We start from the raw sequence: 22,420 nt of genomic DNA on the forward strand, positions 1-22,420 counted from the left end.
CTTCAAGGCCCTTACACTTTAGTTAAGGAGAACAGTCCATTAGCAACATAAGACAGGTGCATCATTGAAGATGTGTGTGACATCAAATATACAAGCTGGAATTCACCAGTCCCACCTCTGGGCTCCCATAGCTAACAGCGGGCGTGCTTATCACAACAGTGAACAACATTTTCTGAGTGCTGACTATATGCCAGGCATTGCCCTCATGCATCAACTAAGTACCAGAAGAGGGAGCTACTATTTTTAACCCCATTTTTCAAATAAGGAAACTGAGGCACAACCCAAGGTTGCATGGCTGGTAAGTGGTCGATCAGGGCTTATGCACTGAGGATTTGTGACTTCAGAGGCTGCCTGCCCTAGCCCTGGTCTCATTATGGACATTGGTCTGTACACATGTCTGTCTTCTCCTTGGGAGAAACAGCCATCTCTGGTTTACTGCCATGTACCCCCACAGCGTTGAGAACACAGAAGGCGTTATTTGATCACTGTTTATGAAATTGACCTGGGAGACGTATGCAGGAGCAGCCACAATCGGGAGCTGGACAGTGAATCACAGTGAGGTGAATAAAAGGATTTCAGAGCAGCAGCAAGGCCAGGTGGAGACTGGACATCACCAGCATGCAGAGGCCCAAGGTGGCCTGGCGTTGAGCCACCCTCCCTCTCAGCAGCTCTGCTGCAGGCGGGAGCTGAGGAAGCAGGATGGGAATAAACACAGGGACACAACTGGAGGTGAGGGCACGGGGGGTCGGGAGGGTCCAGTGCAAGAGGGGGCGAGGCACAGGGCATGGCCTCTCCACTTTACCCCCAAGATAACGGAATGGCAGCTGTCACAGCAGTCAGGACTTGAGGCCAATCAGATAGCAATTTACCAAATGCTGTCTTTGTGGCCTATAAAAGCTGAAGAAAAAAAAAAAAAAACAGAAAATAACAAGTGTTGGTGAGGATATGGAGAAAGAGGAACCCTTGTGCACTGCTGGTGGGAATGTAAAACAGTACAGTGCTGTGGAAAACAATATGGCAGTTCCTCAAAAAATTAAACATAGAAATACCATATGATCCAGCAATTCCACTTCTGGGTCTATACCCAAAGGAACTGAAAGCAAGGACTCAAATAGTTATTTGTGCATTGTTCATAGCAGCATTATTCACAATAGCCAAAAGGTGAACCAACCCAAGCATCCATCAACAGATGAATGGATAAACAAAATGTGGTATATACATACAGTGGAGTATTAGTCAGCCTGAAAAAGAAAGGAAATTCTGACACATGCTACAACATGGATGAACCTTAAAGACATTATGCTAAGTGAAATAAACTAGTCACAAAAGGATAAATATTATATGATTCCACTTATATGAGGTATCTAGAGTAGTCAAATTCATAGAGACAGAAAGAGGTTGCCAGGGGCTGGGGGGAGGGGAGAATGAGGAGTTATTATTTAATGGGTACAGTTTCAGTTTAGGAAGATGAAAAGTTCTGGAGGTGGATGGTGATGATGTTTGCACAACAATGTAAGTGTACTTAATGCCACTGAGGTGTATATTTAAAAATGGTTAAAATGGTAAGTTTTATGTTATATATATTTTACCACCATAAAAAGAAAATAGGTATAAGGAAAAAGTGGAAGCAGGCTCTAAAGCATCCCACTAACTCATGGGGTTACCTTAAGTGAAAAGAGAACCTCTTTGCAACAGTCACTCTGGCCAGCACAAAAATGTTAATTCTATGAAAAAAAGAGAACCCAGAACGACATGGAAACAGCGCTGATTTGAAAAGCCAGTGTTGCTCTGCCCCTTTGTACTCAACTTTTCTGAGTATGGGAATTCCTTTTGAACATTCAAAACAAAAATTCCTCGATCCTCACACAACAATAGAACGTTAGGTACCCATTGACTGTGAAAACATATAAAGAAAAAAAGATACTATGAATTCAGGAATCACATTTTAAAATGAACTTAAATGAATTATTGATGACAACCCCTCTACATATACTTGGAAAAGGATTGTACATGTGTGAAGGATACTGTTGATTCTGTCTACCAGCTATGCTTGATGCACAAAAGTTTTCTCTGATCCTTTAAAATAGCACCTCAGGCCCCCGGGGCCCCACCACCCACAGGGTGAGAGCCACAGCTCTATACTAACAACAGACTAAAACTCAGCGGTAAACTTCCAAGACACAGTGCAGAGCCATTAAGTCAAAAATGCTATGATGCACAAATGCAGCTCTTCTTAGAGAATAAAAAGCAAAGCATTGTCCCCCAGGAATACAAAGTGTATTTCCTATAACGGGAATGCACATTTCCTAGGCTGGATTCACTTCAGGCAGGCCTTGCTTACACAAAGTCTTCAGAGCCTGCTCAGCAGTGAGATCGTACCATGCCTGTCCTACTGCCACCTCCCAAGGGAGCTGCCTCTTTGGGGTAAAGGTTCAGGACACTGGCATGCCTCTCAGTAATGATGTATTCTAAACATTTTCCCTTTCCTATAGCAAAAGGTCCTAAAGCTATTTGGAATTTATCAGCAACCACTGACATACCAGTCATTTAGGAATCATCCCCAGTGCCCCCTGAGTTAAACACACAGATCATATACCAGCTCCCAGATGGGCAGACAGTTCAACAAGAGCATCTCTCAATTTTCAGGACCCTACTTTGTCAGGAGCTACACAGACTGAGTCATTACTTGCTTGGCTCACAGAAGTCGCATGAGACTAAATGTAAAAGAGAAAAGAAAGAGAAAAGAGGTGCTTTTTTGCATTGATAAATGTAATTTAAAAAAAGAGTTCTATAAAAGGGCAAAAGATTATTATTCTATTAAATCAGTGTCTTCCAGAGGAACCAAACTAGCCTGTGAAAATTAGTGGTGAAGGATGAACATGGGAAATCATCCATCTATTAGTTTTATGATACTAATAAAAATGAGTCCTAATAAAATCCTTGCATTAAATTCATAACTCAAAAGTACTTGAAAGTTTTAGAAACAAGTTACCATGTAGTAGATCTAAAGCATCACTGGACTTGCGGTGGCCCCAAAATGCAAAGATATAAAATGTCTTAATTAATAAAACCCCCAGGATTCTAGGAAGTGATCATCTCTTCAACGGGCAAGTCCCAGCAGATCATGAATATTCATAAAAATATTCCAGAGACTTTCTTCTATTGGATGACTGTTTAGAAAGAGCTTCTTCCACAACTTTTCCTGAATTTAGGGCTGAATTAAATCCCCAATGGGAATTAAAATCTTGGTATTGACACCCTCAAACTCCAGGTTCTCATAACCACTGAAGCAGAGCGTCGAGGCAATCCGAGGAAGCCAGAAAAAGGAGAATGATTTTTGAGGGCAAGACCGGCTGCCTCAGCTCACCAAGGGCTTGGCTTTGAGCTGTGTGTTCCTCCTATTGTCAACATTGAGTGGGTTGTACAAAGTGGAGCAATGAGGTGGAAGAACAGAGAGTGGAGAGTATCGTCTGCCTGGCAACTCCTCTCGCAGAGGTGGGCCAAAACGAGTCAGCCATTGGACAGTACAAGTGCGTCTTTGATAATCCCACTTTCACATTAGTCACATGGCAGACATGAGCAAGGGGGCACTTAAATCCTAGATTAATCTCCAGAGGAAGAGAACACCAAGAAAGAGATGTTTGCTAATAACGAACCAGATTAAGGAGATAGAGCAGGTGCATAGAAAAGAATCAGAGGCTATGGTCCAATTCAAAGTATCAACAGAGGATATAAAGTTGGAAAACTAAAACCCCTTGGGAGCAGATAAAGACAGGGCCAATATTAGCTTTTTCTCCACTGGCCATCTTTATCTGTCCCCAGGTCTTACTACACCTTTTGTGAAGACTCTTCTGAACCATCAGATGCTACCCCTACCTTACAAGAGAAAGAAGGAAGGATAGTGGAAAGACTAAGTCTATGCATGCACGCTACAGCAGGGAGACCTGGTTTGGAATCCTTGCTCTGTCACTTGTGGGCTGGGTGACCTTGGACAGGTCACTGAACCAGTCTAAGCATTTCAATCTCATAAAATTAAGAAGGCAATGATAGTCTCTTTGAGAGGTTGTTGTATAGTTTACTCTAGGTAAAGCCCACAACCCAGCGTCTGGCATAGAGTAAACCCTCGAAACAGATTAGCAATTTACCTCTAGACTTCAATACTGAGGTGCCATGATATTCCGTCTGACCTCGACCAAATCCTATTGGACAAATGACAAATCCAAGGCTCCCTACAAAGGTGACTACGTACAGAAGGTCACTAGTGATTGCCCACCCCACAGTGACAATCAGATTCCCAGAAGTCACCTGTGATCAAAGTTTGCCAGAAAGAAAAAGAGAGACTCTGTTAAAGCTAGCTTAAAAATGTTTAAATGTAGGGGCCCTGTGGCGTAGCGATTAAGTGCGCGCCCTCAGCTGCTGGTGGCCGGGGTTTGGATCCCAGGTGCGCACCGATGCACCGCCTGTGAGGCCATGCTGTGGCGGCATCCCATATAAAGTGGAGGAAGATGGGCACAGATGTTAGCCCAGGGCCAATCTTCCTCAGCAAAAAAGAGGAGGATTGACACGGGTGTTAGCTCAGGGCTGATCTTCCTCACACACAAAAAAAAAAGATTAAAAAAAATGTTTAAATGTTAAACACTCTCCAGGCAGTATTTTAAGTAATTATACTTTAGGCAGAGTTTGATAGCTTTGCTGTTTATAGAAAAGAGTGACGATGCACTTACTTTAAAGGCCATTAAAATCTATAACCTGTAAGTGATGTCAGACAGCACAGGAAACCCCAGAGGGACACTGGTCAGTTATCAAAGAGAAGCCGAGAAAGAGGAAGAATCGTGCATTAGATTAGTCCCTACTGGGTCAGATAAAGATAGTGCTGAGACGGTTTGCCTGCTGAAGAACAACAGCAGAACAATCTATCTTTATGTATATCATCAGAGTCAAGTACCCTGGAATTTTCCCTTATTGGTGAGAAATGATCTTATTACCAGAGTATAGAGTGTCTAAACCCTCTTTAAGGACCCATCTGAGAGAGGAGAGTTCTGAGCAGAGATGGCACTGGCGCTGAAGAACTGGACGGGACCGTGGTGGAGACACCAGAGCTCATGTGGAAGTCAGCCAGGGGACCAGGGCATGCCCCTTGGGACCTGTGGGGCAACTGACCCCTTACATCCCAGCCGAGTCGTGGTTCTTAACTGGGGTGATTTTGCCCTCAAGGGGACATTTAGTAATGTCTGGAGACATTTTTGGCTGTCATAACTGGGGGCATCAATGATACTCGCCTCTAGTGAGTAGAGACCAGGGATGTTGCTGAACATCCTACAATGCACAGGACAGGTCCCATGACAATTATCCAGCCCAAAATATCAATAGTGCCAAGACTGAGCAACCCTGCGTGAGAGGAAGGGAGAACAGAAAAGACATGGACAGCGTCGCGGGCTTTCATTAAGAGATTTTGTGTAGTCTGTTTTGTGGATGCCATTTATGTAGTTCGTCCCAAGTGCACATCCAGACCTATTAAAGCTAGACAATATCCTTAAACTAATTTAGAAGAGATCTGTTTGATAAAGCTTTGAAAATATTTGCCTTCTTTGCATTTTAAAACAATTACCTCCCACCTCCTTCTAGCCCCTTAGGGAAAGTAAGAAAGCAATTGTTCACATTAAAACCAAGGTCTTCTCTCTGATCAAGATAAACTCACATTATCCATGTAACATTAATCCTACTGAGTTATTGCTCAGGAATTTTTATTACACTAGTATACACCAGTGCGGGCAAGTTATAGCGGCAGACGGACTCATGTACACACACAGACTCTAGGGAACTCTCAGCCCACCACCTGGCCCTCCCTCCCCAACCTATTTAGGCATAATGCTGGTGTGCATAACTAATGCCCCAATGAACATTTCCACTACCAATAGGAATTGGAAATTGTAGTTGAACCCACAGAGCTGAAAATAACACCCAGCTCCCAAAACAAGGGTTTTTACCTTCTTGAAATACTAATTCTTTTAAGTTAATCCTATTGATGCCAGGAGCTAGCTCAAAGACACCTCGTGAGAAACAGAAGCCTCTTACCAAATGTGCTTCTCAAAGTCTTTCCTAGATTCGTGCCAGGCACATGGCAGAGGCCTCCAGGAGTCCTCAACTTCCGCCACTAGCCCCTTCCAGCAATCGAAATTGATTGATCAGCCCACTAACTGAACATCATTAGCAGATTGAGATTGTCATCACCCCGTCTTAAGCATTTGGCAGGCTCTAAAGTCCCCAAGTAATCATGGCACTGATAACCCTAGGGCAGTGTGTTAATATTTGTCAGTTATGCCCAGGCTCCTTTAGCTCCAAAGGCAAGTAAACATTTCTGCCGTACCCTTGGGGGAAAAGGCCAAAGAAGAAAAAAAGTGTTCCTAGTTTTAGAGGTAATATCACAAAGCCTGCTGATCAGCCCGATAAAAAGAGGCAGCTGCTTCCTACCAGAGGCCAAAGTCCAGCTCAGAGCAAGAATATGGGATCCAGTCCAAAATCTGACCAGCTTTCCTACTGCATCCTATCAGGCGACAGTCGGCCTGGCCCAGCAAAAGAGCCAGCCCACGGCAGGGGAGAGAGGCTGCCTGCTTCCAAAATCTGCTTTGGAACCCAAGCTCAGCCCTGCTTGATCCCAAATAATTATCTTTCCTTGCTAACTGCCCAGATTTCCCCCGGAAAACTAGGAAGAATTATTTTTACTTTATATTAAATAAATACTTATAAATCATCTCCATGAATTAATATGGTATGTTCAAAAATCCTAAACTCCACATTGGTTTCATGGTGTGGATTAATATATCTGACAGTAAATATTTTCGGCCCACCTGGAAGAGGTTAAGGCAGGATTACTGGTTCGAGTCCATGCTGTGACCCCAACTCACTGTGTGGCCCTGGGTAAGTCTCTTAACAAATCATGGGCTCCATTTCTCGGATGTGAAATGAGTCTCACTAGAGCAGGGTACCCCAAAGAGTGATCCACAGGCCATTTATTCTAAATCCCAGGGATGCTTGTCGCCCTAGAGTGAGGCCCAGCAATAGTTCCAGGGAATATGCACATGAGATTACTGGTGGTCACCAATTCACCCACCCCCTCCCCTTTCTGGAAATCAGATAATGCATTCCAGGCCCCCTTTGCAGTTGGATGGGGCCACGTGACTAGTTCAGGCCAATGGGCTCTTACTGGAGGCCAAAGCTCTTGAAAGCCAGTGTGCAATGCCCAGCTCTCTTCCCCTGAAAAAACCCTAAAGCCTGGAAAGTTGCCTGGACTGCAGCAGACCTAACAGAGGTGAGAGTAAACCGGGGTTATTTGTTATCACAGCATAAGCTGGTGTCCCTTGACTGATTCAAGGATCCCAAAGGCCATCTGACTTACAACAAGAGGAAGAGAGGACAGCTTCCCTATGAGTGGCCTGTGGAGCAAGCAGTTGACTGATACCTGTGGAGGATGCCGTCATTTGTTAACCCCAACTTCTTCTTTGCTAACAGAATTCTAATTTTATTCATCACAGCAATGTGGTCATCCCCAGGAGATGAAACATGATTCCTCCTGTGCTAAAGGTTCTGAAACTTTAGTAGGCATCAGAATTATCTGGAAAGCTTGGCAGACACAGATCGCTGGGCCCAAACTTCTCCAAGAATTTTCATTTCTCATGAGTTCCCAGAGGATTCTGATGCTGCTGGTCCAGGGACCGCTCATTGAGAACTACTAAATCAATCCACCCCATTCTCCTTTGTTAGATACTCACTTTCCTAACCTCCCTTGGAAGTGGGAATCGTCATGTGACCCAGTTCTGGTCAATGAGACAGAAGGGGAAGTCTGCAGGGTAACTTCTGGGAAAGATTTTTCTCCCATAAAAGGAGAAATTTTTGTCTTGCTGTAAATGTGATTGAGTGAAAATACGATGTTTGGTCTTGAGGCAGCCATCTTGCAAACCACAGGATGACAAGACTGAGGATGAAAAGTCAACGTGCCAAGGAGAGCAGAGCAGAAAGAGAACAAACTTGATATACTTGTACAATATTGTGATTTATAATAAGAAATATATATTTGGTCTTCGGCTTATTCCTAGCACAGAGCTCCTAAAATCCTTGCAATTTCTAGCCATGAGAGTGATACAAGTGTCTTTTGTTATATTAAGGAGATGACTTTTGGGTCACCTAAGGATGGGGCTGGTTGCCAGGGGAACCAACCAGGAATAGAGAGTTGGAACTTTCAGTCCCAACCTCTGATTTCTGGGGAGAGAAGAGAGGCTGGAGGTCGAGTCAATCACCAGTGGCCAATGATTGGATCAATCATGCCTATGTAATGAAGCCTCCATAACAACCCAAAAGCAGGGGTTCAGGAAGCTTCCAAGTTGGTGAACCAGAATGCTCCCACGTGCCAACTTGCCAGGCCCAAACTTCCATAGGGACAGAAGCTCCTTTGTTCAGGATCTCACCCTATGCGTTTCTTCATCTGGCTGTTGATTCGTATCCTTTAATATCTTTTGTAATAAACCTGTAATCTAGTGAGTAAACTGGTTTCCTGAGTTCTGTGAGCTGCTCTAGCAAATTAATTGAACCCAATGAGGGGGTTGTGGGAACCTCTGATTTATGCCATTCAGTCAGGAGCTTAGGTAACAATCTGGACTCATCTGAACTGGAGGACAGTCTTGTAGGATTGAGCCCTTAACCTGTGGGATCTGATGCTATCTCCAGGTAGACAATGTCAGAATTGAGTTGAATTGTGGGACACCCAGCTGGTGTCAGAGAATTGCTTGGTGGTGTGGGAAAAAATCCACACATCAAAATTGGTACCAGAATCCTTAACTTGTCATTGGAGAAGTGATGTACCAAATCTGAAACAACCTTCTTCCAGGCTTCTTGCTACTCAAGATAAGTGTCGAATTCTTAACCCACTGTTAATCAATGTTGGGGGCAATGTCCATTTTCCTGGCTTCATGTTCCATGTGGAAGGACTTCAGCTAGAGTAACACTCCAGGCCTCTACCCTCACTGCTCAACCAGACAAGTGACCTAGCTGGTGGACTTAGCAGAAGAGATTGAGCTCCTTCAGCTCAGTCCCCTTCTTCTCCCATTTGAAACCATCTCCTGCAGGGAGGTGCACTCTGTTTTGCTCTCTATGATGTAGCAAGCTTAGAAGGGCAGACCTTGCCCTCATGGAGGAGGCCTGTGCTACTGATGACTGAGAGGGAGTGGGAGGCAGAATTTCTAAAATGGCCCTTGAAGATGTCCCACCCTAATCCCCAGAACCTGTGATATGATGAGCTATCACTTCTATGACTATGGGATGTTATAGAGCACAGTTGACCTTAAGATAGGGAGATTATCCATGTGAGCCTGATCTAATCACATGAGCCCTTAAAAGTAGAGCACTTTCTCTTGCTGGTGGCAGAGGGGTAGAGAGGAATTCAGAGAGATACAAAGTCAGAGAGATAAAAGAAGGTTTCCATGCTGGCTTTGAAGATGGAAAGGCCATGTGCCAAGGAATGCAGCTTCTCTAGAAGCTGAGAATGGACCCTACCTGACAACCAACAAGGACATAGGAATCTCAGTCCTACAACCACAGGGAACCATTTTTTGCCAAAACTTGAATGAATTTGGAAGCAGATTCTTCCCCAGATCCAGAGCCCAGCCTGGCTAACACCATGATTTCAGCCTTGTGATATTCTGAGCATAGCACCCTGCCAAGCCTGACGGGACTTCTGACCTACAGAACTGTGACATCATAAATGGATGTTGTTTTAAGCATCTACATTTGTGATAATTTGTTACACACAACATAAAACTAATATAGCAGAGAAGTCTTTCTAATTTAGGGTGAACTGGTTAGTAAATCCTTTTGGCATCAGGGCTAAAGCTACATTCTCTGATCAGCTTATCAGCAATAAGGCCGACATTTTAATCTCCATCTGACTCCTATGTCTATTTCTTAATTAGTTCTGAATTTCAAAGGGAAAAAAAGAGTTTTTATTCACCCATAAAACCCCCAACCATTATGTATTTTATTACTCTGCAGCCAAAAGCATTCCTAAATAATACCATAACACTCAGCAATTTTTTAAAATGGGGCTCAGACAGGCAGAAGGACCCAAATCATGTCACCTCACACTACAGGCACCTAGAAGGCTGATTTATATTGTATCTTTACTCCATGAAAAATCCTCTCTTCCGAGGAGCTGAGAGAAAACATAACAGATGAAGGGAAAGGCTTAACAGTCACTGAGCAGGTGGGAAAAAAACAAACCTTCCCCATGGGAACTGAAAATTCACACCAAGCTTTGTTGGTTTATATAACTTCAATTCTCAAATAATCACCTTAGAGTAACTGGTCTTTTAGATGCAGTTGAAATGAAGGGCAAAGAGCTTTGAGATTTTCTACCAAAACTACACACAGCAAGCAAACCGCTGCAGGATCAGTTGTTTGTATATTCAGGAAGTATGCTTACATTCCTCCTGGAACTCAGTCATCCCTGCCAACAGGATCCTCCAACATTCTGCAAATGCATACATCGTGTGCTGCCAATTTGATAAATACTGCCGTCTCCTTCCTAAAAGACTCCCAGTCTTTGATGGCGCTGCAAGAAACTGAGTGGGCCATCAGCAGAAAAACGAAATGTGAGATGTTTAAGGCTCTGTCCCGGAGTTTGTTGAATGATCCATTTGAGAAGCAGCTTTAAGGGGAAGGAGAACAGTACTCTCTATTTGTAGTCCAAAATCATCAGGGGAAACTAAGTCCTCAAATTTGGTAGCAAATGTAGTCAAAATGATTGCAACCTCTTCCCTCATTCAGAATACCGTAACTACATTATATTTTTGCTAAAGGGGGATTTCAAAAGCTTTTATCCCACTCTTTCTTTCTACAGATAAGGAAAGTGAGAAGCTACATAAAAACAAAAATGCCAGATCAGTCATTTCTCTATTTGAATCCTGTGCTTCCGAGAGATCAATCTGCCAGATTCATTTTTCTCTCACTCAAAAGGCCATGAGGCCATGGCTTAAAGGGCAGTTCCGAGAAGTTCAAAAAAGCTCTTGGAGATGGGGTTGTTATATCTGGTTTAGGGAGACCTGAACATCTGAGAATCAGAGAAGATGAGCACTGACGGTTTCCATGGTGACCACTGAGCCCAGGTGCAGGCTCTAATGAGGCCGCTGGCCAGCCAGCACTTAGGGGACAAAGGTTGTAGGACATTCCAGAAAAACCCGCACACCGCCGAGCTACTCAGATGAAATCTGAATGGGTGGCTATCCTGCCAAGGAGAGCCTCTTTCAGGAGACAGACACACAGCAGCTCTGAACAATACATGTCTGGCCCTGTGCCAAGCTCTTTTCCATTTATTATTTCATTTAATCATCACCAAAATCTTATAAAGTAGATTCGAATTCTATCCCCTTTTGCCGATGAGTAAACTGAGGCAGCTCACCCAGGATCACTGAGCTTGTAGGAGGTGGCTCTAAGCCAGCCACAGTGCCTTATTCCTCTACTCTACTCCATCAAACCTGAAACAGCTCACCTGGGCAGCTCCCTCGCATTCTTCTAAAGAGAAGTTTGTCATGATTTCTTGTCTCAGAGAGAAAAACAAGTGCAGATTTAGAGCTTACCACTGATCTATCTTTGCCCATCATTGTTAGATTCTGAAAAAGATCTCAAATTGTCAATTTAAATAGCAAGTCATCATAAGAAATAACTCTCTGAAGAAGGTTTGAAAGACGAGAATTAGGTCAATCATGAGAAAGAGAGCAGAAATGACCTTACACTTAAGCAAACAAGTGTTCTGTTAAATCATATGAATGGGTGTGAGTTAAAGGGCATTGGGAACCCTAGTCCAATCACATCTACTTCACATGTCTGTCACTGATGCTAGGAATGCCATCTTTAGGAAACAAATTCCTTGAGTTGAGATTTTTGTTCCTTGTTTGAAGGTAAGTATTCTCAAGAGGAAAAAACCCACTAAGACAATAGCAATCATCAACACCTTAGTATAAATTAGTATATCAGGGTACTATTGCTGAGGGAGCACTTAGCAGTGGAAAGAGAGAGAGGAAGGAGCCATGAGCAGACAGATATAAAGCACAAAACAATAGCTGGGAAAGGCAGGCTTCTGGAAGAGGTCTTAAAAGTCAGGATCAGCCTGAAGACACTGTGCTTGGAAATAAAAAGGAGTGAAGGGGTTCCAATAACAAAATGGATGGATTTACAATTCTCTACTTTATTGCAAATATCCTAAGGAACCCGTCTTACGTCTTTAAGAAGAAACTGAGTGTGTCTCACGTCTTCAGAAAATCTGTGTTGGCAAATTCAGCTTAACCCTCTTGTGTTATGATTCCAGAAATACCAGTTTAAAGAAGGAAACTACTCAGGAGAAGAGAGTTTAGGTAGAGTACCTGTGACTACCATGGGTCAAAACAGAAAATACGACCATAACATTAAACTATTCCATTAAAAGTGATAATGATATCATAACACCCTGATAATTCCTTCTGGATCCCATCAGGACAAAGCCAATTGGATCACAGAAGTTAGGGTTTAAATAGATGCAGTACTCACTCGAAACACCTTCTCCACTCTTGCAATGCTTTTCCCAAAGATGGTTCCAAGTTGGTCTCCAATTCCAGCCAATAAGAAACCAAAGAGTGGAATTCCAAAGATGGCATATAAAATACAAAAGATTTTGCCTCCTTCAGTGCTTGGAGCAATATTCCCATACCCTGGTGAGAAATATTAAAAAGAGAGAAGGAGAGTGGTGAGGTAGCAAAGAAATTAAGAGACTGAACCAAAGAACCCACAGACTTCTTAAAGGGTTTCTACATTCACCCCACTTCATGAGCTTAGGGAACAGAACTTCATTTCAAAAGCCCTATAAAATTCAGAACATTGTTCCATTGCTTCTCTTCCTTCTCTCCTTATAAGTAGTTTTAAGGACATCCAGGTTTCCTGGATCTTAATGTATCCAGTTAGATTACATTTTAGGAAATTTGTGGTCACCCAGAATTGCATTTCTGATGGAAAATGGTAGCATTTTAGGAACACCAAACATTATGGACACGTCTGGTTTAGGGAGACCTGAACATCTGAGAAGGTTCAACAATGCCTTTTTTTTTTTTTGTGAGGAAGATCGGCCCTGAGCTAACATCCATGCTAATCCTCCTCTTTTTGCTGAGGAAGACCGGCTCTGAGCTAACATCTATTGCCAATCCTCCTCCTTTTTTTTCCCCCCAAAGCCCCAGTAGATAGTTGTATGTCATAGTTGCACATCCTTCTGGTTGCTGTATGTGGGACGCGGGCGGCCTCAGCATGGCCGGAGAAGCGGTGCGTCGGTGCACGCCCGGGATCTGAACTCGGGACCGAACCCGGGACCGAACCCGGGCCGCCAGTAGCGGAGCGCGCGCACTTAACCGCTAAGCCACGGGGCCGGCCCCACCAATGCCTTTTTTAGATTTGAAAATAGCTTCTCCCTTACAGTCTCATCCCTTGGGCATCCCCTCCTCCTGACAGTGGCTGTCTTCAACATCTGCCTTCATAGGGTGATGGGTGCTCCACCTTAAGGAGGATGTGTGGGCTAGTACAAATTCAGAAAGGACCCATGGATCATACAGCCCTACCCTGGGAAGCCTGAAAACAGTCAAGAGTAGGCGAGGGAAGACTTTGTGCCTCTCTCCCCCATTGACAACGGTGTTTCGCTCTGCCTGGCTCTCTTTTTATCTTTACTGGGAAAACTCCACATCATCTACGAGTCCTGCCTCTCCTCCCACCCACTTCTTGCATTGAGGGTTATCAGGTGCTACATAAATGTTTGTTGGTGGAGTGGATGTTTGAATTACAAAAGAATCCTTTTATAGTCTGGTCTATTAATATGTATTTGAAATTTTTATTGTTAGTGCCTTAGAGTCAATTCCGACTCCTAGTCCCTGTGTACAGAAGAACGCAACCCTGCCCGGTCTTCTTGAGCCATCTTTTCATCTCACAGTGCTATATCAGACAATGCTCCTCTGCTCTTCAAAGCATTTTCATGGCCAGTTTTTCAGAAGTAGGTGGCCAGGTCCTTCTTCCTAGTCTGTCTCAGTCTGGAAGCTCTACTGAAACCTGTCCACCATGCATGACCCTGCTAGTATTTGAAGTATTGGTGGCATAGCTTTCAGCATCACAGCAACACACAGCTGCCACAGTATGACAACTGACAGATGGGTGGTGTGGTTCCTGGACCGGGAAATGAACCCTGGCCGTGGTGGTGAGAGAGCCAAATCTTAACCACTAAACCACCAGGGCTGGCTGTATTTCAAATAGTGCTTTGAAAACACCAACATCTGCATTCTTCAGAGTTCTGCAATTACATAAGTAACTCATGTATAGTTACTCACATATAGTTAAGCCCAGAGTACTGGGCTTACACTACATGCACGGGACTAAAGAAAGTAGAGCTGGAAGAAAAAGTCTTCTGGCATCAACACAATTTATATAGAGATAAGAGTGTAAATTACTTGATATTCATTTTCATGCCAATGAAAATTGCAGTGTTGTGCTAACTAGTGTCTAGATAGTCACCTAACCATTCTCCCACATTAGCGTAACTCTGGTGGGGGCTGTTTCTAAATCCATGCAATGGGTGAGTTATTGGGTTCATGGTTCCTGGCATATTGGGAATCAACACAATAAAGAATCACATTGATGGTTGGTCCACCATTCTTCCTCCTATGGGCCTGGAGACTCACTGTTGCTTTCTGCCTTTGGGTGATGAGTCACCTGGCTCTTTTCCTTTCAATTTTCTAGTCAGAATCATTCAAACCTCTTATCACAAATTATCTAAATTACAGTTCCCATGTCTTAAGTGAGTGTTCAGGCATGCCTTCCTAATCTAGCCTTTCTTTTACTCACCATCATTTCAATTTAGCTACGCAAATAAAGCTTTTGGAACTTTTTTAAGGTACTTTCTGGAACTTGGATAAAACCATTTTTCTAAGCATTCCTCTCTAGAATAATCCTATTGACACTAACATAGCCCTATTGAAAAGGGAATACATATGTCTATACCTAAGCTTCACATTATGCAGGCTTAGGGTGACTCTTGGAAACATTCTAGTAACTGGTGGAAACGTTTATGACTCTTAGTTGACTGTCTCATAATTGCCTGGTCACTGTCAGGGAACATAGGTTTTCTTTTAGTCTGAATATCTCAGAAGGAAACATATTGCAGACACAGGCAAACAAATTGAGGCTTTGAACCTGCTGAATCGGCATCTTATTCGCCCTGACAAGTGCTGCACACCCTCCCTCCAGCTTTCAGAGAGGATCTACCCCACCACCTGGGCAAGGTACTGAGCTCAGGGAACATTCCCTGGTCATCCAAGGAGCATGAGAGAGAAGTGAGAAGATGGAGGTTCTGGATCCCGTTCCATCTCACTCTACCTGGCTGTCTTAGACTCACTTCACCTTTCCAAATCCTAGTGTTGGAGAGGTTCACAGACAATGTGGAAAAAAAACAGTGAACTGTAAAGTACTAGACCAATGCAAAGGAGTATGGGAGCAGCAGCAGTAGTTTTACAATTGGTTCTTTCTTTGTTCAGTGTTCACAGACTAGAACACTAAAATAAAATGAAAGCCAAGTTCTTAGTTAAGGGCATTAGTGAAGTAATAGTCAAATAAGTCTTTAAATATATTTAAGTCCATCACTTGATATTGGACATAAAGTCATCACCATTCTTGAGTAGTGCTGTGTTTTGCACATGGGCGTATGTGTGTGTGTGTGTGTGTGTCTGTGTGTGTGTGTTTGTGTCCCCTGCCTTTGATGAACTATATGGAAAGACTGTCCCAGATTGACCCTCAACTCTGTCATTCTGGAAAAATCCAAAAACTTAGATTTTGGAGCTTTGCTCTGAGGCAATGGGAAGGTCACATACCTGGATTTTTGGCTCTAGTTGTACTGGGCCTGTTAGACTATCCTGCCCATCCTTCCAGAATCCTTGGTAGAATGAAGTAAGGTGTAACAGCTGTATGTAAGCTCTAGAACCAAAGACCACAGTGATTTCTGTTCTGACTCTTCCACTTACTAATTCTCAGATCTTCAGCAATTTACCTAACCTTTCGTCCTCACTTTCCTCGTCTGAAAGGTGGGGCTATTAATCGCACCTACCTTATAGCTACTAAAGACGGAATGTGAAGATTAAACACATGTGAAGCATGACACAAAGCAAGCATTCAGTCAGTATTAGCAATTATCATCTTGCCCTGGGTTTTCTGTGGGAAGGAATAGCTTCTGAGCAATATGTCTCCAGAAAAACTAAGCCCCAAGAGAAAACAGATGGTTGGTTCCAATTTTCCCTTTAGAAATTCTCCTGTTCTCCCACAGTGCCAGGACAAGGGACAAAATATCTGTACCTCAGGCTGGACTGGCTCAATGACTTAGGTGGGTCCATGGCTGGCTTTAGGACGTGGGTATCTCTTGGTCCAGCTAGGGGCAGCAAAAGCTGGAAAATGAGAAGGGGTGACACAGCTGCTAAAGAGGCTATCAGTCAGGTAGAAGCAGCCCAGAACATTGGAACTGGACTTAAGTAAAGTAAAAGACATCCAAGGAGCTACCCCACCAACTGCTTTCTGGTGACTTTTGGCAGGAGATGACCAGCCCAGCAAGGACAGTCTGTTATGAGTGAGAAGGACCAAGGGAGGGCTTAGTTCTGTTCACCCCTATCTTGAAAACAGTCCCACGCCCTTTATGAAGACAAAGCTGGTGTTGAAAGAGGGTCTATGCCTGAGTAGCACACACGTAACACTCCCATTTGCTATTTACATGCCAAAGTCAAATCTTCGCCAAGCCATGTGCTGTTCAGCTCTGGTATTTGGTTAAGAGTGTACATTCTAGAACCAGAGTGTCTATACATGCAGGGCTAGCTTTATGGGTGTGCAACCTATGCAGTCGCACAGGGCCCCACACTTAGAAGGGCCCCACACTTGGTTTATTGCTCTGCTGTTGCCATTTTGATGTTCTTCATCATTTTTTAGCAAGAGACCACATTTCATTTTGCACTGGGCCCCACACATTATGTAGCTGGTCCTGGTGAATGAAGCTAGGCTCTATTGCTTGCTAACTGTGAGAAATTGAGCAAGTTACTTAACGTTTCTGGGCCTCAGTCTTCTCATCGGTAAGATGAGGCTAACAACAGCCTCTTACCTCAAGCAGTCAATGTAAGACTAAGAGATAACGTATGCGGAGCACAGTAAATGTTAGCCAAATGATTGCTATTTCCAAAACCATGGGTTAAGCATCCAATTCAAGTGTTGGTTAAGTAGAAATAGCTGCCCAGGTCCCTTGGCAGGTCCAACTCTTAACTGAGGCCACCCGGCAAGTAATACAGTTACTGGCTACCACGTGGGACCAGACCAGGGGCTCTCACCGATGGGGGTAGAGTCAAGTGACTCAATTCAAAAATGCTTAAAGACTAAAATCTAATTGCATTCCACAGCTATTGGTAAGAATGCCGTCATTTGCTGCCCTTCTGCAAGTGATGCTTTGTGGAAGAGTGTCTTCACAAAGGAGTGTCATTCTTCCAGCTTAGGAAAGCTAGTTGCGGGGGCCCAAGCAGAGTCAACAATCAAGGTCAGTGGGACTTTCTCACATCAGCATTAGTTACTGAGAAAGGTGACAGGGTGCAGGGTACCCTCAACAAAGACTGAGCAGCGTCTAGTCTTCCTTGTGGTGTGACTCCTGGTTGGAGAAGTGCCTGAATGTATTCCCTTTTGCTATACACTTGTAAATCTTTCTGTCTATCTGAGCACAAGAGACGCTTTCTAAAATAGAAGTGTTTTGATATCTTCAGATGAAAGGATCCTCTGATCCTGAGTGGTATCACTGCATTTCAGAAAAGACTCTCTTATTCCTAAGATCTCTCTGTACACATTCTAAATAATGAACACATTTTTTGGTGTCTGAAAAGTACATAACGTCATGCAGCTCATGAGAGTCTTTCTGGAAAGCAATTTGGCAAGCCTTTAAAAGGTCCATGCCCTTTGACACAGCAAGTCTTTGGGGATGTCTCCAAGGAAACAACCAGAGATGAAGACTACACTTCAGGCAAAAAGATTTTCATCATGATGCTACGTGATCACAAAAGTAGAAGCCCCTTAAGCCTCCAACAACATGCAGTTACAGTGTGGAGAGTAGATCCAATGGAACCCATCAACGATTATGTTTTTCAAAGAACCTTAGTAATATGGAGAAACGTTTACAATATTATGTTGCAAATTATGTGAACTCAAGCGAGCAGGCTAATGTTTGTGTATATCACAAATAATGAAAAGGCAGCTCCTCAGCTCCAGCTGCTCCACTGCCTGACTCTCAAATAATGGACAATTTCTCAGAAAGAACTAGAAGAATTAGTGAGCTCTGAGTTTTCTTCTAAGCCTTACTATCACATATGATGAATGAATTTACCACTAAATAATTGGAAAAAAACATTACTTCCTCACACCATTATTCTTACTAACGTTGTACTAAGGTTTTCTTTAGAATTCTCTAATTATATGACTTTATACAGACCCTCCACTTGGAGTTAAATTTTATCCAGCTAAATGGTATTCGACTTATAATACATTCTTTTTCAATTAAGAGAAAGAGAGAGTGAGAGAGAAAATAGCAGTTTTTCCATTGAATAGAACAAGGACACAATCTCTAACACTAACACTGAGCCATGATACTGAAGTGGACATGTGATTGGGGTTGGGCTTTATTTTTGTTTGTTTTTGTTTTATGCTTGTTTTGCAGTGGTTTCCTATTCAGCATCCACTTTCCTTCGGACTTTTGGGAAAGATCCCCATCCTGTGCCTAGGTATGACACAGGGTCCTGCCTCACTTATAGAGGCAGCATCCTCCCAAAGAGCCAGGACATGAGCACATGAACCCAGAGGCTCATCCAATAGGACTTTAAATCTAGAGCAAGTGGCCCAAAGGAGGTGCAAGATGGCAGCTGCAGTGGACAGCAGGTTCAGGCACCAGCCTCGGAGGTCAGAGGATACTTACTGGCCCTCTATGATCTCTGACCCATAAGTGAGTGTTAGTTAGGATTTTTTCAGTCTTAGGTGATAGAAAATCCAAGGCAGACTGGCTTAAGCAAAAAAGGAAATGCACTGACCCCAGTAAACAGAAGGAAATTTAACATTTATTTCTTAACACTTCATGAGTAGCTCCATCCAAAGCTCAAAGGATGTGACTGGGACCCCATTTATCATTCCCCTTTTCTTACTCTGCTTCTTTAGTGTTAGCTAAATTCAAGGCAGAGCAACCCATTAAGGGAAGAAAATGATTGGCAAAGCTCTGAGCCTATCTCTTTCCAGAGTTACCTCCAGGAAGATAGAGGGTAAGTCACTTCCTCTAAATATCAAGCAAAAGCAAAGAAATTGAGGTTCTTATTGGCCCAATCCAGATCTCATGTCCATCTCTGAACTAAAGACTGTGGTCATGCATATGCAAGGCACTGGATTTCTTAGTCTAGCCAAGGTGATTCTTCCCCTGAGGCCTGGGAGCCAAGCGTGGGGAAGGGGATCATTGGGGAAATGGTTATCAGGACAAGGGTGAACAAGTGAATGGATGCCAGGCAGCAGAAACCAAGGACTAAGAGCCATTTGCACAGACTAAAAGATTCCAGTGTAAGCACATAAAAAAGGGCAGAAAATGTTACATATCAAATGTTCCTCATCAGGCAGATGGAACCCCCATTCCTCAGTCACTTAGGTCATGGGGGTCAATGAACAAAGTTGTTCAATAAACCAAGCTCCTGGGATCCTAACGAGTTGACACAATAAATACCATCAGTGCACATTCCAATGTAGCTATAGTGTTTTTCAATGCATCATATAAGCCATGGATTTAGCCATTTCATAAAACAAGAAAATTATGATTTTCCTTTTTCTATCTTCTTTAATACACATTAATGTCTCATAGATCCAATGCTAGGTACTAGAGTGCGTTTTCCAAAATGTACCTCTTGAAATGGCCCATACTTTCTCAATTTTAATTATTTTACTATAAATCCTCCTAAAATGCGTGACACATTTCCCCATCTCAATAACCAGACTGTTGAACACAATTTAACCTGACACGGGTCTTCTCTGATCTCCTAGAGCGATGCCCTCAGGTGCTATTGAGGTTTATGGCACTTTTTGTCCTCATACCAAATGGTGCCAGGCCACCCTGCTTCCTTTGCTGGGTGCTGTGACACTGTGGACTATTATGACCTAATCTGGTCTGCAGTGTCTGAAAATGCTTCTAGAACCCAGATCCACTAGTGTAATACACACCTCTAATATTTGTAATAGCTGATCTTAATGTATTTGCAGATTTGCAAGTATGAACATAGTATGTCACATAATTAGATTAAGAGGCTTTCTAAAAAGGAATGACAATCCTCTTTCATCCCCAATTTTCTTGTTGCACATAACCCCTTTGATTGCACCAATGTAGAAACAACACAGGTCCTAAAGGCTAGGTCTAAAGACAAAAACAAAAACTTTGCCTCTAAAGCAACCCTTAGCCTCTAGGAACTTGCACCAATAGGAAGCTGACTATCAAAGATGGGCATCCCCCAAGGAAGGCATACTCTCCAACAGGAAGATGTTGTGGTCAGGAAGGATAAGGGAGAGGAAAGAACTTCCCAGAAGGTACAGCTGGGTCTCAGAGAGTAACAGATAAGGGAGTTCCTCCCGGAGAGTATAAACAGGTGTTAATGAAAGAATCCTCCTACTGAGAGGGGCCTCCCAATGCCTATCCATCATTGCTACAGACTGGTGACTGCTCTGCATCTCTCCTGAATGAGAATTTTTATTGCAGTGTGACTTCACTATTGTGTGGGGGCAGATAACTCTCAAACTCATTTTCAGCAGAACTGGGAGAGAGATCTAATACAGAGATTCCACCATATGTGTAAAGATTACCAAAAGAAGCTGAGATTGGACAGAAGCCATATGGGAAAAAATAAAGAGAAGAAGAACAGAGAATGATGAAAGGGCCCATCAGTGGCAAATCTGAGAAAGTGCCAGCAAAAATCCAATTATGAAGGTGAGGGTCTCACCTTGAACTTCAAAAGAGATATCCTTGTTTGCACCAAGTGTGGATATAGGGTGAAGAAGGATAGCAACAGAAGCCCCCATGAACTTGATTTGGTCCAGAAAAACAGAAGAGGAAGCACTATACAGAGAATAACACCGATGAGAACTCTGTTTCCTTGGCAGCAGGAAAGAGGAGAGTCTTGGGATGTGTTACCCAGAAGGTTACCCTACCTGGCTCTGCTCTCTTCTCCCCAGCCCCGTGGAAACAATCAGCAGACAGCTGGTACAGGAATATCCAGTTAGTTTGGCATCATGTATTTAAAAAAGAAATTCACCCAGCATAAATATAAAGCTTCCATTAAAAAAATGTGAAAAGAACAGCAAAAGTTACCAATGGATGAAAGACACTCAGCAGAAAAATGTTGCCCCAACCAGACAAAAATTGTGACCAACTATGAAGTAATTACCTCTAAGAATCTTCACAGAGAAACCATAAAGCAGAAATGCAAGAAGTCAGGAAAGAAATGGTGAGATATAAGTGAAGAGGAAATGAGAGCTAATGGAATTCAGGAAAGAAATAGGAAAACAAATCTGCTAATGATCACAGAAATAAAAATGAAATTGGGAGGAGCACATGGCAGAACAGGCACTGAGAAAAAATACGAGAAAAGGAATAGAGAGGATAAAATCATCAAAATGAAAAACAAATTTTAAGAGTTAAAAAGGAGTAGAGGGAAAATGATAGACATAGAAGACAGCCAAAGTAGTGATGATATATGTATATTGGAATTCCAGAAGAACAAAAAAAAAACCATATAGCAGAGTAAATGAGAAGATTACAATCAAGAAAACTTTCCTATAATAAAAGGAACAAAACCTGGTAGTGTTAGCAGATGAAAAATAAAGAAATAATCATTTGAGTAGTCAAGCAAAAAGATCAAGTCACTTATAAAAGGGAAAACAAAATTGTTCTGGCATCAGATTTCTCCATAGCAGCAAAAACATCAGAAGAGAGTGAAATAACACCTACAAGACCCTTCGAAAAGAAAAAGTGAGTCAAGGATTTCATTTCCAGCAAAAACGCTCTTCAAGTGTAAGGCTACCATTTTGAAAAATGCAAGGACTTGGAATATTTCTCCCATGAGCCATTCTTAAGGCAATGACTTGAAGATGAGTTTCAGCCAAGCATGTGATGATGAGGAAAAACAGGCGAAAAGGACTAGAGATGAACACTGACAATATTTAACTGTAGAATCATGACTAAAACAAATGCATCAGGGTAACAGAACAGAATGTGTATCCTATATCCTGATGTTATAGAACAATAAGAATAATAATTGGTAGCAGAAGAGGGAAAGAAATTGAG

The 22,420-nt window shown here is 42.8% G+C and overlaps 1 protein-coding gene across 1 annotated transcript in view; it reads right to left on the reverse strand.

Moving 5' to 3' along the window:
- Nucleotides 1-22,420, reverse strand: part of KCNK10 (potassium two pore domain channel subfamily K member 10) — a 123,040-nt gene that overhangs the window by 23,758 nt on the left and 76,862 nt on the right. The window contains exon 4 of the mRNA XM_058567491.1: nucleotides 12,571-12,731. Within this exon, the coding sequence (XP_058423474.1) occupies nucleotides 12,571-12,731 (161 nt within the window). The remainder of the gene's footprint in view (nucleotides 1-12,570; nucleotides 12,732-22,420) is intronic.

This window comes from Diceros bicornis, chromosome 24 (genome assembly GCF_020826845.1).
Source record: "Diceros bicornis minor isolate mBicDic1 chromosome 24, mDicBic1.mat.cur, whole genome shotgun sequence".
Lineage (NCBI taxonomy): Eukaryota > Metazoa > Chordata > Mammalia > Perissodactyla > Rhinocerotidae > Diceros > Diceros bicornis.